The 21,289-nt window shown below is 44.2% G+C and overlaps 1 protein-coding gene across 2 annotated transcripts in view; it reads left to right on the top strand.

The window, feature by feature from the left end:
* The window catches only part of TAF3 (TATA-box binding protein associated factor 3), a 166,632-nt gene that overhangs the window by 93,622 nt on the left and 51,721 nt on the right, over window positions 1-21,289 (top strand). The window contains exons 3-4 of one of the 2 annotated variants that reach the window (XM_087935319.1): window positions 10,233-12,055; window positions 19,622-19,701. In XM_087935319.1, the coding sequence (XP_087791445.1) occupies window positions 10,233-12,055; window positions 19,622-19,701 (1,903 nt within the window). Of the gene's footprint in view, window positions 1-10,232; window positions 12,056-19,618; window positions 19,702-21,289 lie in introns of both variants that reach the window. The other variant, XM_087935318.1, reaches the window with a different exon arrangement.

Below are 21,289 nucleotides of genomic sequence, written 5' to 3'. Positions count from 1 at the left end.
TGAATTTGTGTCTGTACGAAGAAATATAACCCGGGATTATGCTGCTTTCAAAAAAGATGTTTTATTTGTATTTTTTTAAAAACTCAAAAAAAATTTACAAAAAAAAAATCAATTGATTTCTCTCTGTCGTTGGTAAGGAAAGCGCCAACTTTTCCCTTAACTTCAATCCAGATAGTGAATGAAAACAAAGGAACAACAGTTAGTTTCATCAATTTAATGTAATGCAATTTAATTTAAGGTTCTGGTACATTTGAATCTTCCAAAAGAGGGGTGTCAAACTGCCATACATCATGTGCTGGCCACGCCCACACCCGGTTTAGCGAAGGGGGTGGAGTCGCAATACATCACGTGACACTGCCATGACGACACAAATTTGACACCCCTATTCCAGGAGGACACAAAACCTTCTTTGGGACTGTGTGATTATTCCACACAAATGCAGTGGCAGGTCTATCATAGTTGTAGCTCTGCAGATCCAGCTGAATCTAAACACTGTGCCTGCCAAGCCCAAAGGTGCTTGTCCAACTGAATTATGAATATTTCTCTCTCATCTCATGGCATGTTCAACGTGAAGTGTCTGTATTGATTATTTTAAAGTGCCTTTAACAACTTGTTTGCGCACCTAAGCAATTTGTCTTCTTTCGCCCCTTGGTGGGAATAAACTGCCAGAGTGTGTGTTCTGCAGAGGTTAATATCTTTTCATTTTGGTTTTTTTCCACACTCTGTTTCTCCCTAGGCTCTTGGCAAGTGGCCTTGAACCCGAACATGTAACCAAGGAACTAGGCAAGGTGGTATAAGTAGAATAGAAAAATAGAAGAGGATAACAGAGTTGGAAGGGAACCTTGGAGGTCTTCTAGTCCAACCCCCTGCTCAGACAGGAAATCCTCTACATTTCAGGCAAATGGTTATCCAATTTCTTCTTTAAAACCTTCCAGTGGTGGAGCCTTCTAGAGACAAGTTGTTCCTCTGATTAATTGTTTCTCACTGTCAGGGAATTTCTTTTTAGTTCTAGGTTGCTTCTCTCCTTGGTAAGTTTCCCTCCATTGCTTCTCGTCTTGCCCTCCGGTGCAGTATCATTAGTATTAAGGAGTCCTCGACTTATGACCACAATTGAGCCCAAGATTTCTGTGTAATCACAGAAAGCGAGCTTCGCTTCGCCCCATTACGTGACCTTTCTTCCTTGCCACTGTTGTTAAGTGAATCACTGCAGCTGTTAAGTTAGCAACCCGGTTGTTAAGTGAATCTGGCTTCCTCCTCAACTTTGCTGGTTGCAAAAGGGGATCCCGTGAATCCCAGAGATACTGCAACCGTCATAAATACGAGCCAGCTGCCAAGCATCTGAATTTTGATCACGGTGACCATAAATGGTCATAAATGTGAAAAGGGGTCATCAATCCGTTTTTTCAGTGCCGTTCTGACTTCAAACGGTCACTAAACGAACTGTTTTAAGTCAAGGCCTGCCTATAAGTAACTCCCCATCTGAAGCATTGGACTTGGCACCCCAGTTGAAATAATCCTTTAAATCAGGGGGTCTGTCACCTTAGCTCAGGAATTCTGGGAGTTGAAGTCCACAAGTCTTAAAGTTGCCAAGGTTGGAGACCCTGCTTTAAATCATCCCAAAAGCTACATTGAGTCCCCTGCACACTTTTGCTGATCTTCGGACTCTCCTCTGATTATTGAAAAATTAGGATAGAGTTTCTCATCACTGCATCAAAAGAAAGTCACACAACCCACAACTCCGCATCCAACCCCACCCCATCCAATCCAACATCACTCAAAACTAGGCACGCACGCCCCTAACCACCTCTGTTCCAACCACAACTGGCCTTAAATGCAAGCTACTCAATGCAAGAAGCCTTGTAAATAAAATACCTGAATTTCTCCTCTTACTAAATATGTCTAAATTTGACATTATATTTGTCTGTGAAATATGGCTCAACGCATCTCTCCCTGATTCCATTACCACAGTAAGAGACTATCATGTTTACTGATCAGATCGTGAAATCCGTAGAGGAGGTGGTGTTGCTAACTTCTGTAAAAAGTCCCTACATCTAAAAAACATCCAAGTTACCCAGGAGCTCGCTATTCCTGAGACCATCGTCTGTGAACTGTCCTTAAATATCACATTTCGGTTCTTACTATGTTACAGAGCCCCTGATTATGACATCGAACATGCAAAAGCCAACCTGCTCTTTTCTCATCACCGTGATTCAACCAGCCCTTAACCCCTCCCCCAAAACAGCTAAAAAAAAAGTTGTCCATCTCCACTTCAGATAATGTTGTATTTTCATTTGCTTTTAAATTTGGAATTCAACTGATCTGTAGGTGAAAATCTCTTAATTCTCTCCTAAAGCAAATTAGCTTGTGATTCTCCTTGGCCTGTGAGCTCTCCTGGACTTCACCTGTGTCTCTGCTTGTGTTATTGGGGAGTCACTGTTTTCCCAAGGGTCTCCAACCTAGTTTTCCACCACCCTTCCACATATATGGCAGGTTCTATTACAGGAAGTCCTCGACTTAACAAACAGTTCATTTCATGACCGTTCAAAGTTACAACGGCACTGAAAAAAAGCAACTTTACGATCGTTTTTTTCACAGTTACAATCATAGCATTCCCACGATCATGGAATCAGATGCTTGGCAACTGGTTCATATGGGAAGGTGGGAAGGTCGCCAAAGGGAATCATGTGACCCTGGGACAGTGCAAGTCTCATAAGTACATGCCAGTTGCCAAGTGCCCGTATTCTGATCACATGACCATGGGGGATGTTGCAACTGTTGTAAAGGGGTGGTGTCATGCCCCTGTTGAAGTCTGAATCTGAGGAGGAAGACAAACAGCTGACACGGAGTGGGAGTGTGGCTCCGTTGGCTGTGAAGGAAACTGGGGAAGGGCAAAGTCCGGCTGGGCAGAGCAGGGGAGAGGTAGAGCAAGGGAGAGGGAATTCGGAGGAAGATCCAGGCCCACCCCCTCTTCATCCTAGGGCATGCAGGGAGGAATGGAGAAGAGAGCAATGTGGGTTGTATGGCTTACAGGGGAGGAAAGGGCCCTGATTCCCTTCATTAGCCACACTTGGGAAGAGAGTTTTTAAAAGATGCAAGCTGAGAGTTGGGGTTGCTGGGAGCAAACATGAGTTTATCTTGGGTTGACTTTGCTTATCTGTGTTCCTGGTGTCCTCCCAACCGTGTTGAGTTATTGCCATGCCTTCGTGTCTAGAATTCCTTCTCTTGCCCTGCCGGACTAATTACCTTATTCTGCCTTGATTGGACTTATAGTTACAGTTTTTGTTGACCATGTTTTGGACTTGATTCTCCGCAGTCAAAGGCTTTTCCTGGGAGAGTTTTTCTCCAACCAGAAGGTAACCTGGACATTGGGGGCAAAGTCGGAGCTAGTAAAGGGACTCCTACTGATTATCTGGCTGTGTGGCCTTTGACTCATGCCCCAGGTCATCACAGGTGGGTTGCTACTGGTTCGCACCAGTTCAGGCAAACCGGATGTTAATTTTACCAGTAGTTGCAATGACTGGCTGGCCCTGCCCACCCCTCCCAGGAGTCTCCACACGGCCTGTTTTGGGGAAACAGCCTCCCGAGGGCTCAAGGAAAGCCTCTGGAGCCCCGGGAGAGAGAAAATGGGCCTCCCGGAAGTTCTGGAATCCTCCGGAGCCCGAGGAGTTCCACAGAGCCTCCGGAGCCCGGGGGAGGCTGTTTCCGCCTCCCCGGGCTCTGGCTGAAGAAAGCCTCCAGAGCCCGGGGAGGGTGAAAACGCCACCCCCCACCGTGGTGCAAGAGGCCGACTAGGCCATGCCCACCGTGGCCACGCCCACCCAGCAACCAGGCAGAGAACCGGTTGCTACATTTTTTGAAGCCCACCCCTGTTGTAAATGTGAGGATTGGTCCTAAGTCACTTTTTCCGGTGCCGTTGTCACTTTGAACGGTCACTAAGTGAATGGTTAAAAGTCAAGGGCTACCTGCATCTCTGGAAGATTTCCCTGAAAAGTGCCCAAACGATGAATAAATAAAACCATCTCTCAGATGTTTGGACCAAGAGAACCAGATTGTTGACTATAATATACTGTGTTTGTTTTCTTTCTGCGTGTATATTTTAAATGAGCTGGGAGTTGCTTGGTTCAAATAGGTTCCCGTCTTAAGTGCTAGCTTGAAAACTCCTTTCCAGCTGCTATTAGCTCGATAAATACAGAGTATAAAAGCTGACTAAGGGCCTTCCCACACATGGGCTTGTTGGTTCTTCCTTTTTTTCCTGCTTTCAGGTGTGAATGTGGCTCTCCCGTTCTCACACACACCCTGGTGGCAGGACACATCGGAAGTCCAATTTCCATTCAAAGGTTTCCCAGGCTTTTGATTTTAAAGCCACCTTTTGCATGGGGAACAACGGGCAAGAGAGAAAAAAAATTTGAGACGGCTCGGGAATTTTGGCTCAAAGCAAAACAAAAAAGAAAAAAAAAACCTAAAAAAATATAGTCCGCCTGGCGACAATTGTCTCCGATCATCTCCAAATTCATATTTTTGTAAGAAATGAGCTGGGCTGAGGAAAAAAAAAATAATAATCTCACCTTAATGCTTCGGATTACCATAACCGGGCACCTATTATATTATTGTAATCAGGCCTGAACCACCACCACCACCCCCAAAAAAGGGGGAGATTAACGACGGCAATTTATTGTACCTGAGGAGGGGAGAAAATGGGAGATGTTGTCGTTATCATAAATCATATCATAAATAAGCAAAAGAGAAACCCTCCGAAAGCCGGTTGCGGTGTCCGCCTTGCAAAGGCCCTTGCGGGCGTGTTCGCTCAGGATGGTAGCCATAGAAACCCCAAAGTCATATTGTTATCTTACTCTTGCTGCAGTTCTGTGATACAACCATATTAACATATAGATTAGGCCATTTATAATACCAGGTGTCATTTCAGGTTAGCCTGCTTATATAGCATTTTAAGGTGTTCTCTCTCTCTCTCTCTCTCTCTCTCTCTCTCTCTCTCGTGGATATGTTAGAAAATGCTCCTTTTTCTGTCTCTCTTTCTCTCTCTCTCTCTCTCCCCTCCATCTCTCTCTCTCTCTCTCTCTCTCTCTCTCTCTCTCCATTTATAACCCATCAACATCATACAATCCGTAGGTTTAGTTAATCTACTCCTGTTATTGATTGGCTGTGGTGGACAAGTTGTCACGGCCTAATTACCTTGTCTCTGCTAATAATTTCATTTTTTAACCGGGGGAAAAAAAAGAAGAAATGCATTTAAATAAGGAGCACAGCAAGTATGCTTTAGTGGGAGGTCTTTGGTTAAGGAAGCCTGATTGACGGTAGAATCGGGGCTTTTATTGATGGGACGCCGGCTACGAAGGTCAAAAATGATGATCATGTGACCCAAGGGACATTGCAATGGCCGCAACTTTGAGGATGTCCCCTTTTGCAGGGCAGTCATAATTTCAAATGTTCACTGACCGGGTGGTTGGTAAGCGAGGACCATCTGTACAGCACAGATAAAGGAGAATATTTGTAGCTCAGGATTGAAATGAAGGGCCCTTGGTGATCTCTGAGTTTGGTTGTTTTCTTGCAGACGTTTCATTACCAAACCAGGTAACATCATCAGCGCTAGTGGCCTATACAACCTGTACAGTGTTAAATAAAGTAGAGTGATGTTGTTTTCATGCAAAGTTTCTGCGGAGATTCTCGGTCATTCTCAGGTCACGGTTGTCCTAAAAGTGCTTTTTCAAAAAGCAGCTGGATAATTTCTTTGTTTTGTTTTTTCTCTTGAAGACGTTTAACTTCTCATCAAGAAGCTTCTTCGGTTCTGACAGAATGCTGGAAGGGGAAAATGGAAGGATTTCTATTCCTTGCAATCATCTGGTCATTAGCACTCTTTCTGAGATTTGTTGGGGTTTATCTGTGCCTTATCTGTGACTCCCAGAGAGAGTGCTAATGACCAGATGACTTGCAAGGAATATTAATCCTTCCATTTCCCCCTCCACCATTCAGTCAGAACCGAAAAAGCTTCTTGGATGAGAAACAAAACATCTTCAAGGGGAAAAAAAACAAGCAAAGAAAAGCCAAGTTGCCTTTTTGAAAAAGGACTTTTTGGACAATTCATGCCAAAGGATTGTGTCAAGCCCGTAAGTCTCTTTACACCTCTGTTACGCCATAATTCTGCCCCTTGACCTTACAGTACCCGCCACTCAGTTGGCCTTCTGAAAATCCACTCCTGAAAGTCCCTTGAAGAACTGGGGGTCCGGAATCAGCTTGTGGGAAGCCCCCGCTTCACCTCCCCGAGACTGAAATATTTTGGGAAATATTAAAAGAAGCAGAATATTATATTCCCCCAAAGGACAAATGGAAAAAAATCTTAACAAAAGAAATCCCCAGTTTTCCTGCCGTAGCCTCAAGCAGAAGTCTCAAGGCTTTAGAGATGGATGTTTTGTACCAATTAAGAAAGACCAGGCCAATCTATTCATAAACAAAGTGCCTTCAGCCAACAGCTCCCACAGAAGGCTGGAGCTGATGGGGTTAAGAACATACATTCCCCCATCCAAATTCCAAGGACAGGACATGAGCTTTAGGACACAATAGGATTTACCCACCACCGTTAGAATAGCAAAAGACTCAAGGCTCACTACATTGCATAACCCCCTGGAGCATCTCAAATCACAAAACCCCAGAACTCTATAAAAATCCATCCATTCACCCAACCATTTGGTCAGCCACCTCAAAAACATGCTGCTGTCACTGAATTTTCTGGCATCCAAATAAACAGAATCCTCCTTTCCACAACCAGCCAGTCTCTATTTTATTTCCAGCATCTTTCTCCCAGCTTAGAACCAGACTGGATTTTTTCAAGCTTTATGAGACCCTCTTTTAAATTGTTCCTGCCTAAATCCTCCCACAACGGGACGCTACTAAATTTGTGACAGCAATTGGCTTTGAGCAAGTTTGGGAAGAAATTCGGATTTACTGCTTCAGCCACAGGTACTTTGCTCCCCATGGAAGTGGCTCGATTTTGCACATTTTTTTTTCCTTCCTTTCTTTTTTTTTAGAAAGTCGAGGTCTCTAAAGGGATGGTCAGGTTTTTGTTTCATTTTTAAAAATTGTCCATTCTTTGTTTTGTGTAATTGGAAGAGCTATTTCAGAAAGTTATTTTCTGCCTCTAGACAAAGGATTAGGATTCAAAACAAAAATAAAAAAACCAGACTATTCACTGGCTCAGGCTGCTAAATCATGACAAACTGGGCAAAAGAATGCTTTCACAGTATTGTTTGTTTGTTTGTTTGTATCCTGCCTTCATTATATTTTTACAAACAACCTAAGGTGGTAAACATATCCAACACTTCTTCCTCCTCCTATTTTCCCCACAACAACAACCCTGTGAGGTAAGTTGGGCTGAGAGAGAGTGACTAGCCCAAGATCACCCAGTTGGCTTTCATGGCTAATGAGGAACTATAACTCCCCGTCTCCTGGTGATTGGCCCAAAGTCACCCAGTTGGCTTTCATGCCTAAACCAGGACTAGAACTCATGATCTCCTGCTTTCTAGCCTGGTGCCAGACCAAACTGACATACAGCATATGTATGTCATGGAAGGAGGGGCTGTGTGCTTGGGTGTGTTAATAGAAGTGTTAGAATCTTGTAATTACAGTTTCTGGATCTCACGCTGGTAAGATGTCACCAAGGGTAAAGCTCAAGGATTTCTAATGGCATTTCTTTGAGGGCTGATAAATTAAATTACTGTTCTGTCTGCATGCCTCCAGAATGGAAATTCCTAAAAAATACATTAAGGGATCTCCAGAAATTGCAACCTCTCAATGCTGCTTTGATCCAGTTCCTTGGAGCAATGGTTTACAGGTGCTCCTCGACTTACGACCACAGATAAGCCCCAAATTTCCATTGCACAAATCTGTCAGCCCACTCTATTTCTAGCAGGTGCCAGAGTACACGAGATCATCCTTCTTCTTCTTCTTCTTCTTCTTCTTCTTCTTCTTCTTCTTCTTCTTCTTCTTCTTCTTCTTCTTCTTCTTCTTCTTCTTCTTCTTCTTCTTCTTCTTCTTCTTCTTCTCCTTCTTCTCCTTCTTCTCCTTCTCCTTCTCCTTCTCCTTCTCCTCCTCCTTCTCCTTCTCCTTTTCCTTCTCCTCCTTCTCCTCCCCCCTCCTCCTCCTTCGCCTCCTGTGATGAAGCACCTACAAGTGGTTGATTGTCCTCACTTTAGTCCTAATTGGTTCTTTCCTTGATGAATTTCCATTCATTGCTTCTTGTCCTGCCTTCAGGTACTTTGGAGAATAAGTTGACCACCACCTCCTCCTCTTCCTTTTTTTTTTTAAATGGCAAAAATGCACATGTCCATCCAAGCAAAACTGAACGAACACATTTCTGATTCTTGCAGAAGGCTAAATAAAACAGAAGGCTTTATCCCCTCAGGCAGAATCTCCACTTTGGACCTGCTGCCATAAATCCTCTGGGCCTTGGCCAAAGCTTAACTTGTCTTAGGTTTTTTAATTTATTTATTTATTTTGTACTTAATTTGCACTGCTGGCACAACTTCATATTTAGACCCCAAGGCTCTTGACTCGAGTCTCGTAAATCGAGCCATTGACACATGTTAGAGGAAAGGCTTGAAGGCAAACTCAAAAATATAAAATGAGATTTTTGGAGGGTGTGGGGGAGGTTTCCAAACACAAGAAGCAAAGTTTGTTAAAATAACAAAAATGCACCCACCGAATAAGTGCCGGGTTCTTTCTCAAATGGTATCTATTGCTTGGGTTTTATTTGAGCGCTTCAAAGTTGATGAAAGGGGATTTTTATGCGCCGTAATTCAAGTCACTGGAAAAGCATCGCATGGTGCATCAGCTCCGGCTGTGCCAAAGTACAGCCAGATGCCCAAACGAATGGTCGTACATTGAGGACTACCTGTTGACATGGCAGATGGATAAAAATAGAAATGCAACATTTATTGTGAACCTCTTAGAGTGTGCGGTATATAATCTTAAGTGCTATTTCTATTTGTCGGTTCCTTTTCTTGGTGTACTTCTGATCTTCAGTTAACGCAATGCCACCTCAGTCTTTGATCAGGCATCGCAATGAGCCCTTCTTTCCCTGCAAAGCAATTCCTCATGAACTCTTAAACCCTTTTTTTTCACCCACAGCCTGAAAGTGACCCAAAGGTGCTTTTATCAGGAGGCAACTGGACTTTCCTGGGTTTTTTTTCCTTTGAAGACTTTTTGTTTTTATCAGGGTGACCTGGTCTACCTGTATATCATGGGACGGAGCATACTGCTTCCGTTTTCGCCTTTCAGACCCAGTTCAGGGGCCTTCGCAGGCAGTTGCTTTCACGACAAACTATTTTTGTGTTAAATTTACATTTCATCAATAAAGAAATAAAGGGAGACTAGTCTAGATCTATTTCAAGCGATTTAGCTCTCATTAGCTAGCCATACCCTTCTGAGATTCGAACCTGGCTTTGAGGTGAATACATCGACCCAGGGGTGGGCTTAAAATTTTTTAGCAAAGGGTTCTCTGCCCGGTTGCTGTGTGGGTGTGGCCATGGTGGGCATGGCCTAGTTGGCCTCCTGCATCACAGCCGGCGGGGGGCATGTTTGCCCTCCCCATACTCCAGAGGCTTTCCTTGGGCCTCCGAGAGAGCACAAACAGGCTCCCTGGGCTCCGGAGGCTCTCTGGAAGCTGGAAACGGGCCCATTTCCGGCCTTCCTGAACTTCCGGGTAGCCCGTTTTTCGCCCTCCCCAAGCCTCCATGCAGGCCCTGCACTTACCTGCATCCAAAAGGGCCCATGTGGGGACTCCTGGGAGCGGCGGGGCCAGCCAGGAATGGGATTTGGGGGGGGGGTCTCCAAAATGCACAGAATCTTAGCTTAGCAGCCCATCCTTGCAATCTACCTAATATGAAAGTAGCCCAGGTTTGAATCTCAGAAGGGCATGGCTAGCTGATGAGAGCTTGTAATCGATCTATCCTAGTCTCCCTTTATTTCTTTGTCGGTAAAAATTTATTTGAAGACGTTTTGCTTCTCTTCCAAGAAGCTTCTTCAACTCTGAAAGAAGAAGCTTCTTGGAGGAGATGCGAAACGTCTTCAAAGAAAAATAACAACAGCCATAAAGTCCAGTTGCTTCTTGGAAAAAAAAACAAAAAACACCTTTGGGACAACCGTGACCTTGATTAACTGAGAACCTCCATCAGTTTTTTAGCCTGAAAGTGACTTTTCTCTTTTCTCTTTCCTTACTCCAGAGGAGGAAGAGGAGCAGGTCCTAACAGATGGAGGAACTTCCGCAGAAGCCATGCAGGTTCCTTTGGAGGAAGAAGGAGAGATGGAAGAAGACGAGGCGGTGAACGACGAAAATTACTTAAGCAAGAGGCCCTTAGAAAGTCCCGAATCCGAGGAACTGCCGGCGGCCAAGCGACCCAAACTAACCAACACAAAAGGAGAAACTCAGCTCGACGTCACCCCAGAGCCCCGCGAGCCTCTTAGTTTGATCAATGCCCAGAAGGTGCCGCCAATGCTTTCCCCGGTTTGCATTCAAGAGGGTGGTGATCAGGTACCGACTTCCCCAGAGCCACCTGTCCTGGCTCCGGTGGCAAAGCCCCAGCTGCCTGTTCCCAAGCCCTCTGAATCCAAAGCACTTCTTCCTAAACCCAAGGCGAAAACAGTCTCTCCGGTGCAGAAGACCAAAACGCCCAAGGTTTCCCCATCTCCGGCGGTTATGGGCAGCCCCCTTCGCTCGCCCAAAATTGGAACCAAGGAGAAAAAATCTCCTGCCAGGGCCAAGAGCCCCCGAAGCCCGAAAAGTCCAAAACTTCCACTCCACGTCGTCCCTCAAATCACCATTAAGCAGGAGATCCCGATGAAACCCCCCTTAGTGGTATTGAGCGAAAAGATGGGGAAAGAGACTCTCCAGGTGAAGCAAGTGCCAACGATATCAGCGGAACCTGCCAAAGCCACGGGGGAGAACCCGGCAAAGAAATTAACGGTGACGGACAAGACAATCGACGATTCGATTGATGCGGTCATTGCCCGGGCGTGTGCCGAACGCGATCCGGATCCGTTTGAGTTTTCCTCCGGGTCTGAATCCGAAGGAGATGTTTTCACGAGCCCCAAAAGACTTTCTGTCTCTGAGCCTCCCCTCCCTAAAGCTTCCCTTTCGGCGAACAGCAGCTTCAATAAAGCGGGAATCACCCCACTTCCTCCTTCTGGCGGAACCTCAAGTTCGGACATTTCCTGGACGATGGATGATTCGATCGACGAGGTGATTCGGAAAGCCAACCTGGGCCCTCATGCGAATTTACCGGCCAGCTTCCCCTACTTCTCGTCTCCATCGGCTTCTCCGCCCACGCCGGAACCTCTGCTCAAAATCTATGAGGAGAAGACGAAACAGGCGGCCTCAGTGGAGGTGAAGAAGAAGCTGAAGAAGGAGCTGAGGACCAAAATGAAGAAGAAAGAAAAGCAGAAAGATAAGGAGAAGAGCAAAGAGAAGAACAAAGACAAGGAGAAGAACAAGGAGAAGGACCGAGACAAGGAAGGAGGCCGAGAAGCCAAGTTCCCATGGAAGGACCTACTCCGAGGAGAAGACGACCTGGATTCTTTCAAGTTCAAAATGTCGTCCTTTGAGGACGACACCAAAGTCAAGATCAAAGAACCCGGGTCCAAAAAAGAACGCGAGAAACACAAAGATAAGAAAAAGGAGAAAGAGAAAGGCAAAAAGGACAGGGAGAAGAAAGACAAGGAGAAGATAAAAGATAAAACTAAGGACAAGGCTAAAGGCTTGTCAGTCCCACTGGTCCTCCCTCCCAAAGACCTGCCCCTCCCGTTGTACTGCACCCCAGCCGCCATGAAGCTCCCCTCGTTGCTGCAGGCCCCCTCTGCGGTCCTTCCCGAGAAGCTGTTTGAGGAGAAGGAGAAACCCAAAGACAAGAAAAAGGACAAAAAAGAGAAGAAGAAGAAGAAAGAGCGGGAGAAGGACAAAGAGAAGGAGAAAAGGGAGAAGGAGAAAGAGAAAGAGAAGAAGGAACGCGAGAAGAAGGAGAAGGAGAAAGAGAAACACAAGCATGAAAAAGTAAGTTTCCCATACGTTGAAAGCAGAGGTGGGTATTCCGCCAGTTCTGACTAGTTCTGGAGAACCGGTAGTGGAAATTTTGAGTAGTTCGGAGAACCGGCAAATGCCGCCTCTGACTGGCCCCGCCCCCATCTATTCTCCGCCTCCTGAGTCCCAGCTGATTGGCTGGGTCTCCTTTGGTTGCCCTGCACAGGAGAACGGAGCTGGAAAGCAGGTTAGTGGGATGGGGACGGAATGGGGATTTTGCAATATCCTTCTCCTGCCACGCCCACCAAGCCACGCCCACAAAACTGGTAGTAAAAAATTTTTGAATCTCACCACTGGTTAGAAAGTATCATCGGGCTCACCTTTCTCATGGCCCGAAATTATATGCTGAATTATTATTTTTTTGAGTTTAATGATATAATTAGCCTAAAAATGGAGGGCCTGTGCAAGATTCTGAAATTTAAATCGGGAGTTTAAAAGGGGGAGACTGCAGATCAATTGGACCATATCCAGGTAGTAGTTCTCGACTTACAACAGTTCATTTTGTGACCAAAGTTACAACGGCTCGGAAAAAAGTGGCTTGGGACCATTTTTCACACTTACGACTGTTGCAGCCTCCCCATGGTCACGTGATTTGCATTCGGATGCTTGACAGCTGCCTCATACGTACGACCATTGTAGTGTTCTGGAGTCACGTGATCCCCTTTTATGACCTTCTGGCAAGCCAAGTCAAGGCCAGATTCACTTAACAACCGTGTTTCTTACTCAACAACTGCAGTGATTCACTTAGCACACGTGGCAAGTAAAGTCGTAAAATGGGGCAAAACCCCCTTAACAAATTTACCACGTGGCAACGTAAGTTTTGGGCTCAATTGGGGCCTCAAATTAAGAATCACCTGGGTAGGTTTCTCAGCTTTTATACTTTTATAAAGAATACCTTTTATAGATAGTTCTTGAGTTATGACCAATACCGAAAAAGTTAGGACTGGATTGAAAAAGAGGACTTACAATCTGTGTCAAAGTTCCAACAGTCGGGGCCCCTCCGTGATCATGTGACTAAACATTCACATTTATGGCCGTTAGCGTCGTCCTGCAGTCACGTGTCCCTGTTTTACAACGGTTTTGGCAAAACCTTGTGCATTGCTTTGCTTAACGACAATGGCATTCACTTAATCATTGCCAGAGAAGAAAAAAATTGCGTCAGTCACATGACTTACTGGTTTAGTGACCATCATGACATATTATCATAGTGGGTAGGTTCCATTACAGTTGTATGTCGAGGACTACCTGTAATATTCCTTTCATTTCATCCCAAGAGCTCCTTTTAAACCTGGAAAGTGTTTATGTAATTATGTAGGTGCGTTCAGCGCTGGAAACCAACGCTGAACGCACTTACATAATTGCAGGGTAATGCGTGACAATAATTACAAAGTAGGGAGTTATGTATATTAAGAACCGTCTTTTTCCCAAGCACTCAAGACATTTGCAATCTAAATTTGTCCAGGAGGTCAATTGTTATATAAATGGAAAGAAAGATAATATCAAATAAGTTAAGATGGAACAATAATGCTGTACAAAATAATGTTTGGGCCACTGTTTAGCTTCTTTAATTTGAGTGCACATTCCATTTCATAAATTGGATTCAAATTTTACACTGTTGTCAGAACTAAACTTTTCATTTTCTTTCCCTGAATAGAATACAGTGGGGTAAGGTAGGGTAGAGTACAAAAAATTAGAACTAGAATTAGAATGTGGTGACCCGGAGCATGGCACAAAGGCAACACAGTCATATAAGAAGAAAAATCCCTTTAATACCTCCAACTTTGCCCCCAATGTCCAGTTACCTTTGGCTGGAGAAAAAAACTCTTCCCAAGAATAGTCTTTAAGTGAAAGAAATTTAGTCTGAAAACAAAGTACACATAAACTGTAAATAAAAATCCACACAAATCACGCTGCAGCAATTAACTGGACAGGGCAGGATAAAGAACTGCAGACTTCAAAGGCCAACAAAACACACACAGTTGGAAAGATAACTCATGATTTGCTTCCAACAAGTTGCTGTGCAAGCTCCCTTTTTAAATACTGTGTTCCCAGCTGCAGCTAATGAAGGGAATCAGGGCCCTTTCCTTCCCCGTAAGCCCCACAACTCATGTTGCTCTCTTCTCCACTCCTCCCTGCGTGTCCTAGGATGAAGAGGGGGTGGGCCTTGATCCCTCTGCCTTGCTCTAACACTCCCCTGCTCTGCCCAGCTGGACTGTGCCCTTCCTCAATTTCTTCCACAGCCAATGGAGCCACACTCCCACGCCCTGTCAGCTGTTTGGCCTCCCCCTCAGAATCAGATTCCGACAGGGGCATGACACAGAATTAGAATTAGAATAACAGAGTTGGAAGGGACCTTGTAGGTTATCTAGTACAACCCCTGGACCAAGCAAGAGACTCTGCTTACACCATTTCCGACAGAGGGCAGTCCAGTCTCTTCTTGAAAGCCTCCAGTGATGAAGCTCCCACAACTTCTGAAGGCAAAGCTGTTCCATTGATTGATTGTTCTCACCGTCAGAAAATTCCTCCTTATTTCTAGGTTGAATCTCTCCTTGATCGGTTTCCATCCAATATTCCTTGTCTGCCCTTCGGGTGCTTTGGAAATAAGTTGATCTTAAAGGCACTTAGAGGGACCACAATTTAGTTGCCACCACATGTGTTCTTTCTTCATGACTAACTTCATTTCTGTCCCACCCATTTTTTTGAGGGCTAAGGATTGTCACAACAACAAAGGCACACTTTGTTAAAACAGAACGACTGGCCCCAAGTTATCCAGTGTAGGTCTGCGATCGAGTGAGGATTTGAATCAGGGTCTCTTTGGTCTATAAGCCCAATCTCTTAACCTGGGCATTTCTTCGGCTGCCACTTTAGAGAAGACGTTCTATGTACAAGTTCTTCTAACGGAAGAGCTACGGTTAAGAGATCTTGTTCTGCCAATCAGGATATTTTTGTGGTGGCCTTAGTGCAGGGCTGGGCTGCTGGGGTTTCGCAGGGGTTCGAGGGAGCCTCTAGCTAAGATTCTGCACAATTCAGAGAACCCCCAAATCCCATTCCTGGCTGGCCCTGCCCCGCCCCTCCCAGGAGTCCCCACGCAGGCCGTTTTGGACGTAGGTAAGTGCAGGGCACGTACAGAAGTTCAGGAAGGCCAGAAACGGGCCTGTTTCCGGCTTCCAGAGAGCCTCCGAAACCCGGGAAGGCCGTTTTTGCCCTCTCGGAGGCTCGAGGAAAGCCTCGGGTGCCCGGGGAGGGCAAAAAAGCCCCCCCCCCGCCGTGATGCATGAGGCCAACTAGGCCACGCCCACCCAGCAACCGGGCAGAGAACCCTTTGCTAACATTTTTGAAGCCCACCCCTGCCTTGTTGACCTTGTAGCCTCAATGGTACTCGGCAGTTACAAGGTCATCCTGTTAGGCAAGAAATAAAATAAAATGGGACAGTCATAAATAGAGTCTATGGAGCCAGGGGCTTGGGGGCCTCCAAAGGAAATCGCATTTGATCTGGAGTCAGGTTAGGTGGGAGATGCCATTGAAGGGGGCTCAGGATCTTCACCCTTGGCTTAAGGCAGAGGTGGGCAGGTGGGCATCTACGCCAGCTTTTATGACCTGTGGACTTCAACTCCCAGAATCCCCGAACCAGCATCATTCGGATTTTCTCATTTCTCCTCCAGCAAACTGGTTAACCTCTTGAGTTTGATGTGAACTCTCCGTAGAAAACACCAGTAAGATTCAAATGGTCTCTTTCAAAGTAAACTATGCAGAGACCAAGGGAAAAAGGAGAATAGGGAGGGTGGGGGGGGAGAGAAAGAATGACAAATTTCGCTCCAACTATAAGAGTATCGGGCTATCTGATAGAGGTGCATTGAGGGGGGAAAGCCAGTTCATCGAACGAGACAGAAGGGGATTTCAGTATCTGTGTTCAAATCTGTCTCCCTCGCTTTCTATCTGGCCTGGTATTTCCTTCTCACTGCTCCTTCTATTTATTCATTTGTTTATTTTTTTTTTCCCCTAGGTCGGATACTTTGGCATAAGAAACCACTCTATAAATCCTTATAATAATCACATTTGATAGGGCAAATCTCCCAAGTAGTAAGAAATCGTATATAAATAGATATCTCTCGTTGCCTGCCTTACCTGCGGAGGCGAGTCGTCATAATTGCAGCATTCATATATTAGCAGATTTTGAGAGAAGATAGGATTCTGTTCCAAACTGCAGCTTAAAGTGCTGAATGATTAAAATGAACTTAGAAAATATAATAGCCAAATAACACAGCTCTCCCCTCATTTTATAACTAGTTCTCGTCTCCTACTGTGAACAACTCAGTACACTATTAGGACTATAATGCACCATTACAAGTGATTAAAAAGAAATCTACCCTTTATACTCCTAAAATATATTGTATTATAGGAAAGCAATATAAGCTTGGGCAGATTACATTGACAAAGCTTCCTGTTAGCTTTGGTAAAAAGTCCCTGTCAAAAGATAAAATTTTAAAGCCAGGCTGGCATGAAAGAGTCCCTACCACAAAATTAAAATTTAAAATTGATCTCCACAGATAAGCTTTCTCTTTCTTTTCTTTTCTTTTCTTTCCTTTTTCTTTTTTTCTTTCTTTTTTTTTTTTAAAAAAGATGGAAAAAGTCGTTCCATCTCTTTGCTGGAAGTCAGGATTTCGACAATAAATTTTCTCCCCCCTCCCCTTTTTAAATCTCTTGAGTGATTTTCATTTTTTGCAAGGCTGCTCTGTTGGTGTCCTGGAAAAACGGAGAGTTAAGGCTTTATCAGTTGGTGCCCTGAGGTATGTGGCAAAGAAGCTAAATCCTTGAAGATTAGTGCCAAAAAAAAAAGGAAAAAAAATCCTGCAGCACACTGCAATAAGGGGCTTATAGGACTACTAGTATTAGTTCAGGTGAAAAAAGTATTGCTTATACATAAAACTGGACAAATCCAGGGACAATGTATTCTTAGTTAGCTACAAAGGAGTCTTTACATTGCTTGGACATTGCCACATCAGTGACTGGAAAGTTCAGTAATTCACTATAAATATTCTTCTTCCAGTCCAAATGCCCAGCATTGCAGTTCTTTAAATTTTAATTGTAGAAAGTTTATTGTCCTTTGACATTAAAAATAAATAAATGTCAATTTAAAGGAATGGAAAGGAACAGAATGGAACAGAACAGAACAAAATAGAATAGAACAGAAATACAGAATAGAATAGAATAGAATTAGAATAGAATAGAATAGAATAGAATAGAATAGAATAGAATAGAATAGAATAGAATTACAGAACAGAATAGAAATACAGAATAGAATAGAATAGAATAGAATAGAATAGAAATACAGAACAGAATAGAAATACAGAATAGAATAGAATAGAATAGAATAGAATAGAATAGAATAGAATAGAATAGAATAGAATAGAATAGAAATACAGAACAGAATAGAAATACAGAATAGAAATACAGAATAGAAATAGAATAGAAACACAGAACAGAATAAAAATACAGAATAGAATAGAAATACAGAATAGAATAGAAATATAGAATAGAATAACTTTATTGTCACTTTGAATGTACACTAATTAGCATAGGTTAAAATGAAATTTCATTGCATGCAGCTCTCAAAGTGTTACCACCTTCAATATATACTACATAACCATGACAAAATACATAAATACATAATTATGCATATATCCACGTATTTTATATGACACAGAGAAACAACTCAGCCTACTTCAGGCATATACATGTATACAAATTGCTTTTGGTTTTCTTCATGCATACCCACATTTATATTTTCTTTAATATATAAATAGTCTTCGACTTACATCCACTTGTTTAGTTACCGTTCAGAGTTACAACAGCATGGGAAAAAAAGGTGATTTTTGTCCATTTTTCACACTTATGACTGTTGTGTCGTCCCCCGTGGTCACGTGATCAAAATTTGGCTGCTTGGCAACCAGGCCTGTATTTATGACAGTCGCAGTGTCCCCGGAGTCATGTGATCCCCTTTTGGGACCCCCTGACAAGCAAAGTCGACAGGGAGGCCAGATTCAGTTTTAACAGCCACGTTACTAACTGAACCACTGCAGCGGTTCGCTTAACCCTTGTGGCGAGAAAGGCCATAAAACGGGACAAAGCTCACCGAACAAAGCTGTCTCTCGCTTAGGGACAGAAATGTTGGGCTCAATTGGGGTCGTACGTCGAGGACTACCTGTGCGTTCACGCAGCTGTTCCTTCCCTGATGGAGATAATGTCACATAAGAAGTGAACTGTTGTAAGGCAAGGGCTACCTGTACAGGTTTTCCCCCGCCTCACCTTTGCCGAGTCTGGGAATTGGAAGTCCACAAGTCTTAAAAGTTGCCAACTCTGGAGACCCCCTGCTAGCACTAGCACTGAGGCTTCACAATACTTTACAGCCCTCTTTAAGTGGTTTTCAGAATCAGCCTCTGACCCCCAACAATCCGGGTCCCCATTTTATCCACCTCGGAAGGATGGAAGGCTGAGTCCACTTGAGCCAGTCAGGAGGGAGGGAGGGAGGGAGGAAAGAAGCAAGGAAGGAAGGAAGGAAGGAAGGAAGGAAGGAAGGAAGGAAGGAAGGAAGGAAGGAAGGAAGGAAGGAAGGAAGGAAGGAAGGACAGACAATAGTACTAGCACTAGTCCACCTTGAGCCGGTCAGGATCAAACTCCTGGCAATGGGCAGAGTCAGCCTGTAATACTGCATTCAGGGAAGGAGGAAGGGAGGGAGGGTGGAAGGAAGGAAGGAAAGGCAATAGCACTAGCACTTAGACTTATATACTGCCTCAGAGGTCTGAGTCAACCTTGAGCCAGTCAGGATTGAACTCCTGGCAATGGGCAGAGTCTGCCTGTAATATTGCATTCAAGGAGGGAGGGAGGGAGGGAGTAAGAAGGAAGGGAAGGCAATAGCAATAGTAATAACACTTACACTTATATACTGCTTTATAGTGCTTTACAGTCCTCTTTAAGCGGTTGCCTCTTGCCCCCAACAATCTGGATCCTCATTTTACCCACCTCGGATCGAACTGCTGGCAGTGAGCAGTGAATTAACCTGCAATACTGCATTGTAACCACTGGAAAGGGAAGGAAGGAAGGGAGGGAGGGAGGGAGGGCGGAAGGAAGGAAGGAAGGAAGGAAGGAAGGAAGGAAGGAAGGAAGGAAGGAAGGAAGGAAGGAATAGAAATAGAAATAGCAATAGCAATAGCAATAGCAATAGCAATAGCAACTTAGATTTATATACTGCTTCACAGTGCTTTTACAGCCCTCTCTAAGCGGTTTACAGAGTCAGCCTATTGCCCCCAACAATCTGGGTCTTCATTTTACCCACCTTGGAAGGATGGAACGCTGAGTTGACCTTGAGCTGGTGAGATTCGAACTGCCAAATTGCAGGCAGCCGGCAGTCAGCAGAAGGAGCCTGCAGTGCTGCACTCTAACCACTGCACCACTGCGGCTCTGCCTAATCCAATACAACACATGAACTTTTCTCGATAGCCGATACCCCATTTTAACCCTGGAATTTCTTACCTTTAGCAGATCAAAATCGAGCCTGTTATACCTGCCCCATCTCCTGTGATACCCCGGCTGACGCTGCGAGTGGGTGGTCAGGACAAAATGTAAGTATGAAATAACCCATTTGATCAACTCTTGGTGGGTATGGTTTCCTCCGACAGCTCCCGCTTGTGGCAAAATCCATGTAGTAGACTGTGTCATTTTTCCTAATGAATTTATTTCCTTGACATTGGTGGCTGTGATAATTAGCACATTTTTAAAAAATAATTTGGAATTATATAAAGCCTTTAAACCAGGATGCGGTGGCTCAGTGGCTAAGATGCTGAGCTTGTCAGGAAGGAAGGAAGGAAGGAAGGAAGGAAGGAAGGAAGGAAGGAAGGAAGGAAGGAAGGAAGGAAGGAAGGAAGGAAGGAAGGAAGGAAGGAAGGAAGGAATAGCAATAGCAACTTAGATTTATGTACTGCTTCACAGTTTGGTGGTTCAAATCCCTAGCACCGTGTAACAGAGTGAGCTCCCGTTACTTGTCCCAGCTTCTGCCAACCTGGCAGTTCAAAAAAATGCAAGTAGAAAAATAGGGAGCACTTTGGTGGGAAGGTAACAACGTTCTGTACGCCCTCGGCGTTTAGTCTTGCTGGCCACGGAGACGTCGTTGGACAGCACTGGCTCTTTGGCTTTGAAACAGAGATGAGCACCGCCCTCTAGAGCCAGAAATGATTAGCACACATGTGCCAGGGGAACCTTTACCATTACCTTAAAGCCTTTAAACTACCCAAGGGCATAATCCCCGCTTCACGATTGTACAGACAAGATTAAGACATTTTGTTTGTCTTCCTGTGTTTGCGTTCAAGGACACCAAACAAAACTTTAAAAGCTTAATGAATAACATTTTGGAATTCAGACCGCTAACTGCCTTTTGCTTAAAAATGGCACATGAACTTGACTGTACAATTGAACAGTGTGACATTGAACAAAAATAGACAGCTATTATTTCATCAGAGTGGATCTCCGAAAATGAGATATTGTTTAATAGTGTCGTTTGATACAATGGCTTGGATTGAATGGTGTACACATGTACGTGTTAATGTTATATTTATCTCTGGCATTTTAGAAGCTCTTTGTTTAGCTAGTACTGGCTTCTAAAAAGAAAGATAACAGTGAATAATAATGATGCCACAGTAGAAATGTGCATTGGATTTTTTTAAAAAAATTATTTGTTTATTAAATTTATTCACCGTCCACCTCAGCGTCACCTGACTCTGGATGGCTCACAATCCAATCAAAAAATTGTCAAACTCTGGAAACCAGGAGTCCAGGCAGTTCAAATGAATATATAGGATTATTATACATAAAGCTGCATACAAGATCCGAACTACTAACATTGAAGGCAAATTGGCAACAAATTCAAGGAGAGCTGGACTTAAATTTCTTGTGGGCACAAAGGGACTCCAGACTTATGATCTGTTTGACCCCTCCCTCGGGCTCAGCTGGTGATCTTTTTCAACAATATTATAAAAGATAACAATAGCCCTTAGACTTATGTACTGCTTCACATTCACAATGCTTTACAGCCTTCTCTAAGCGGTTTACAGAGTCAGCCTATTGCCGCCAACAATCCGGGTCCTTGTTTTACCCACCTCTGAAAGATGGGAGGCTGAATCGACCTTAAACAGTAAGATTAAACAATAAAACAAG

The sequence above is a fragment of the Pseudonaja textilis genome, chromosome 5, assembly GCF_049901715.1.
Source record: "Pseudonaja textilis isolate UNSWEBS1 chromosome 5, rPseTex1.2, whole genome shotgun sequence".
Taxonomy (NCBI): domain Eukaryota; kingdom Metazoa; phylum Chordata; class Lepidosauria; order Squamata; family Elapidae; genus Pseudonaja; species Pseudonaja textilis.
The sequence above is the reverse complement of the archived record's forward strand: the minus strand, read 5'-3'. Positions and strand labels throughout refer to the sequence as shown.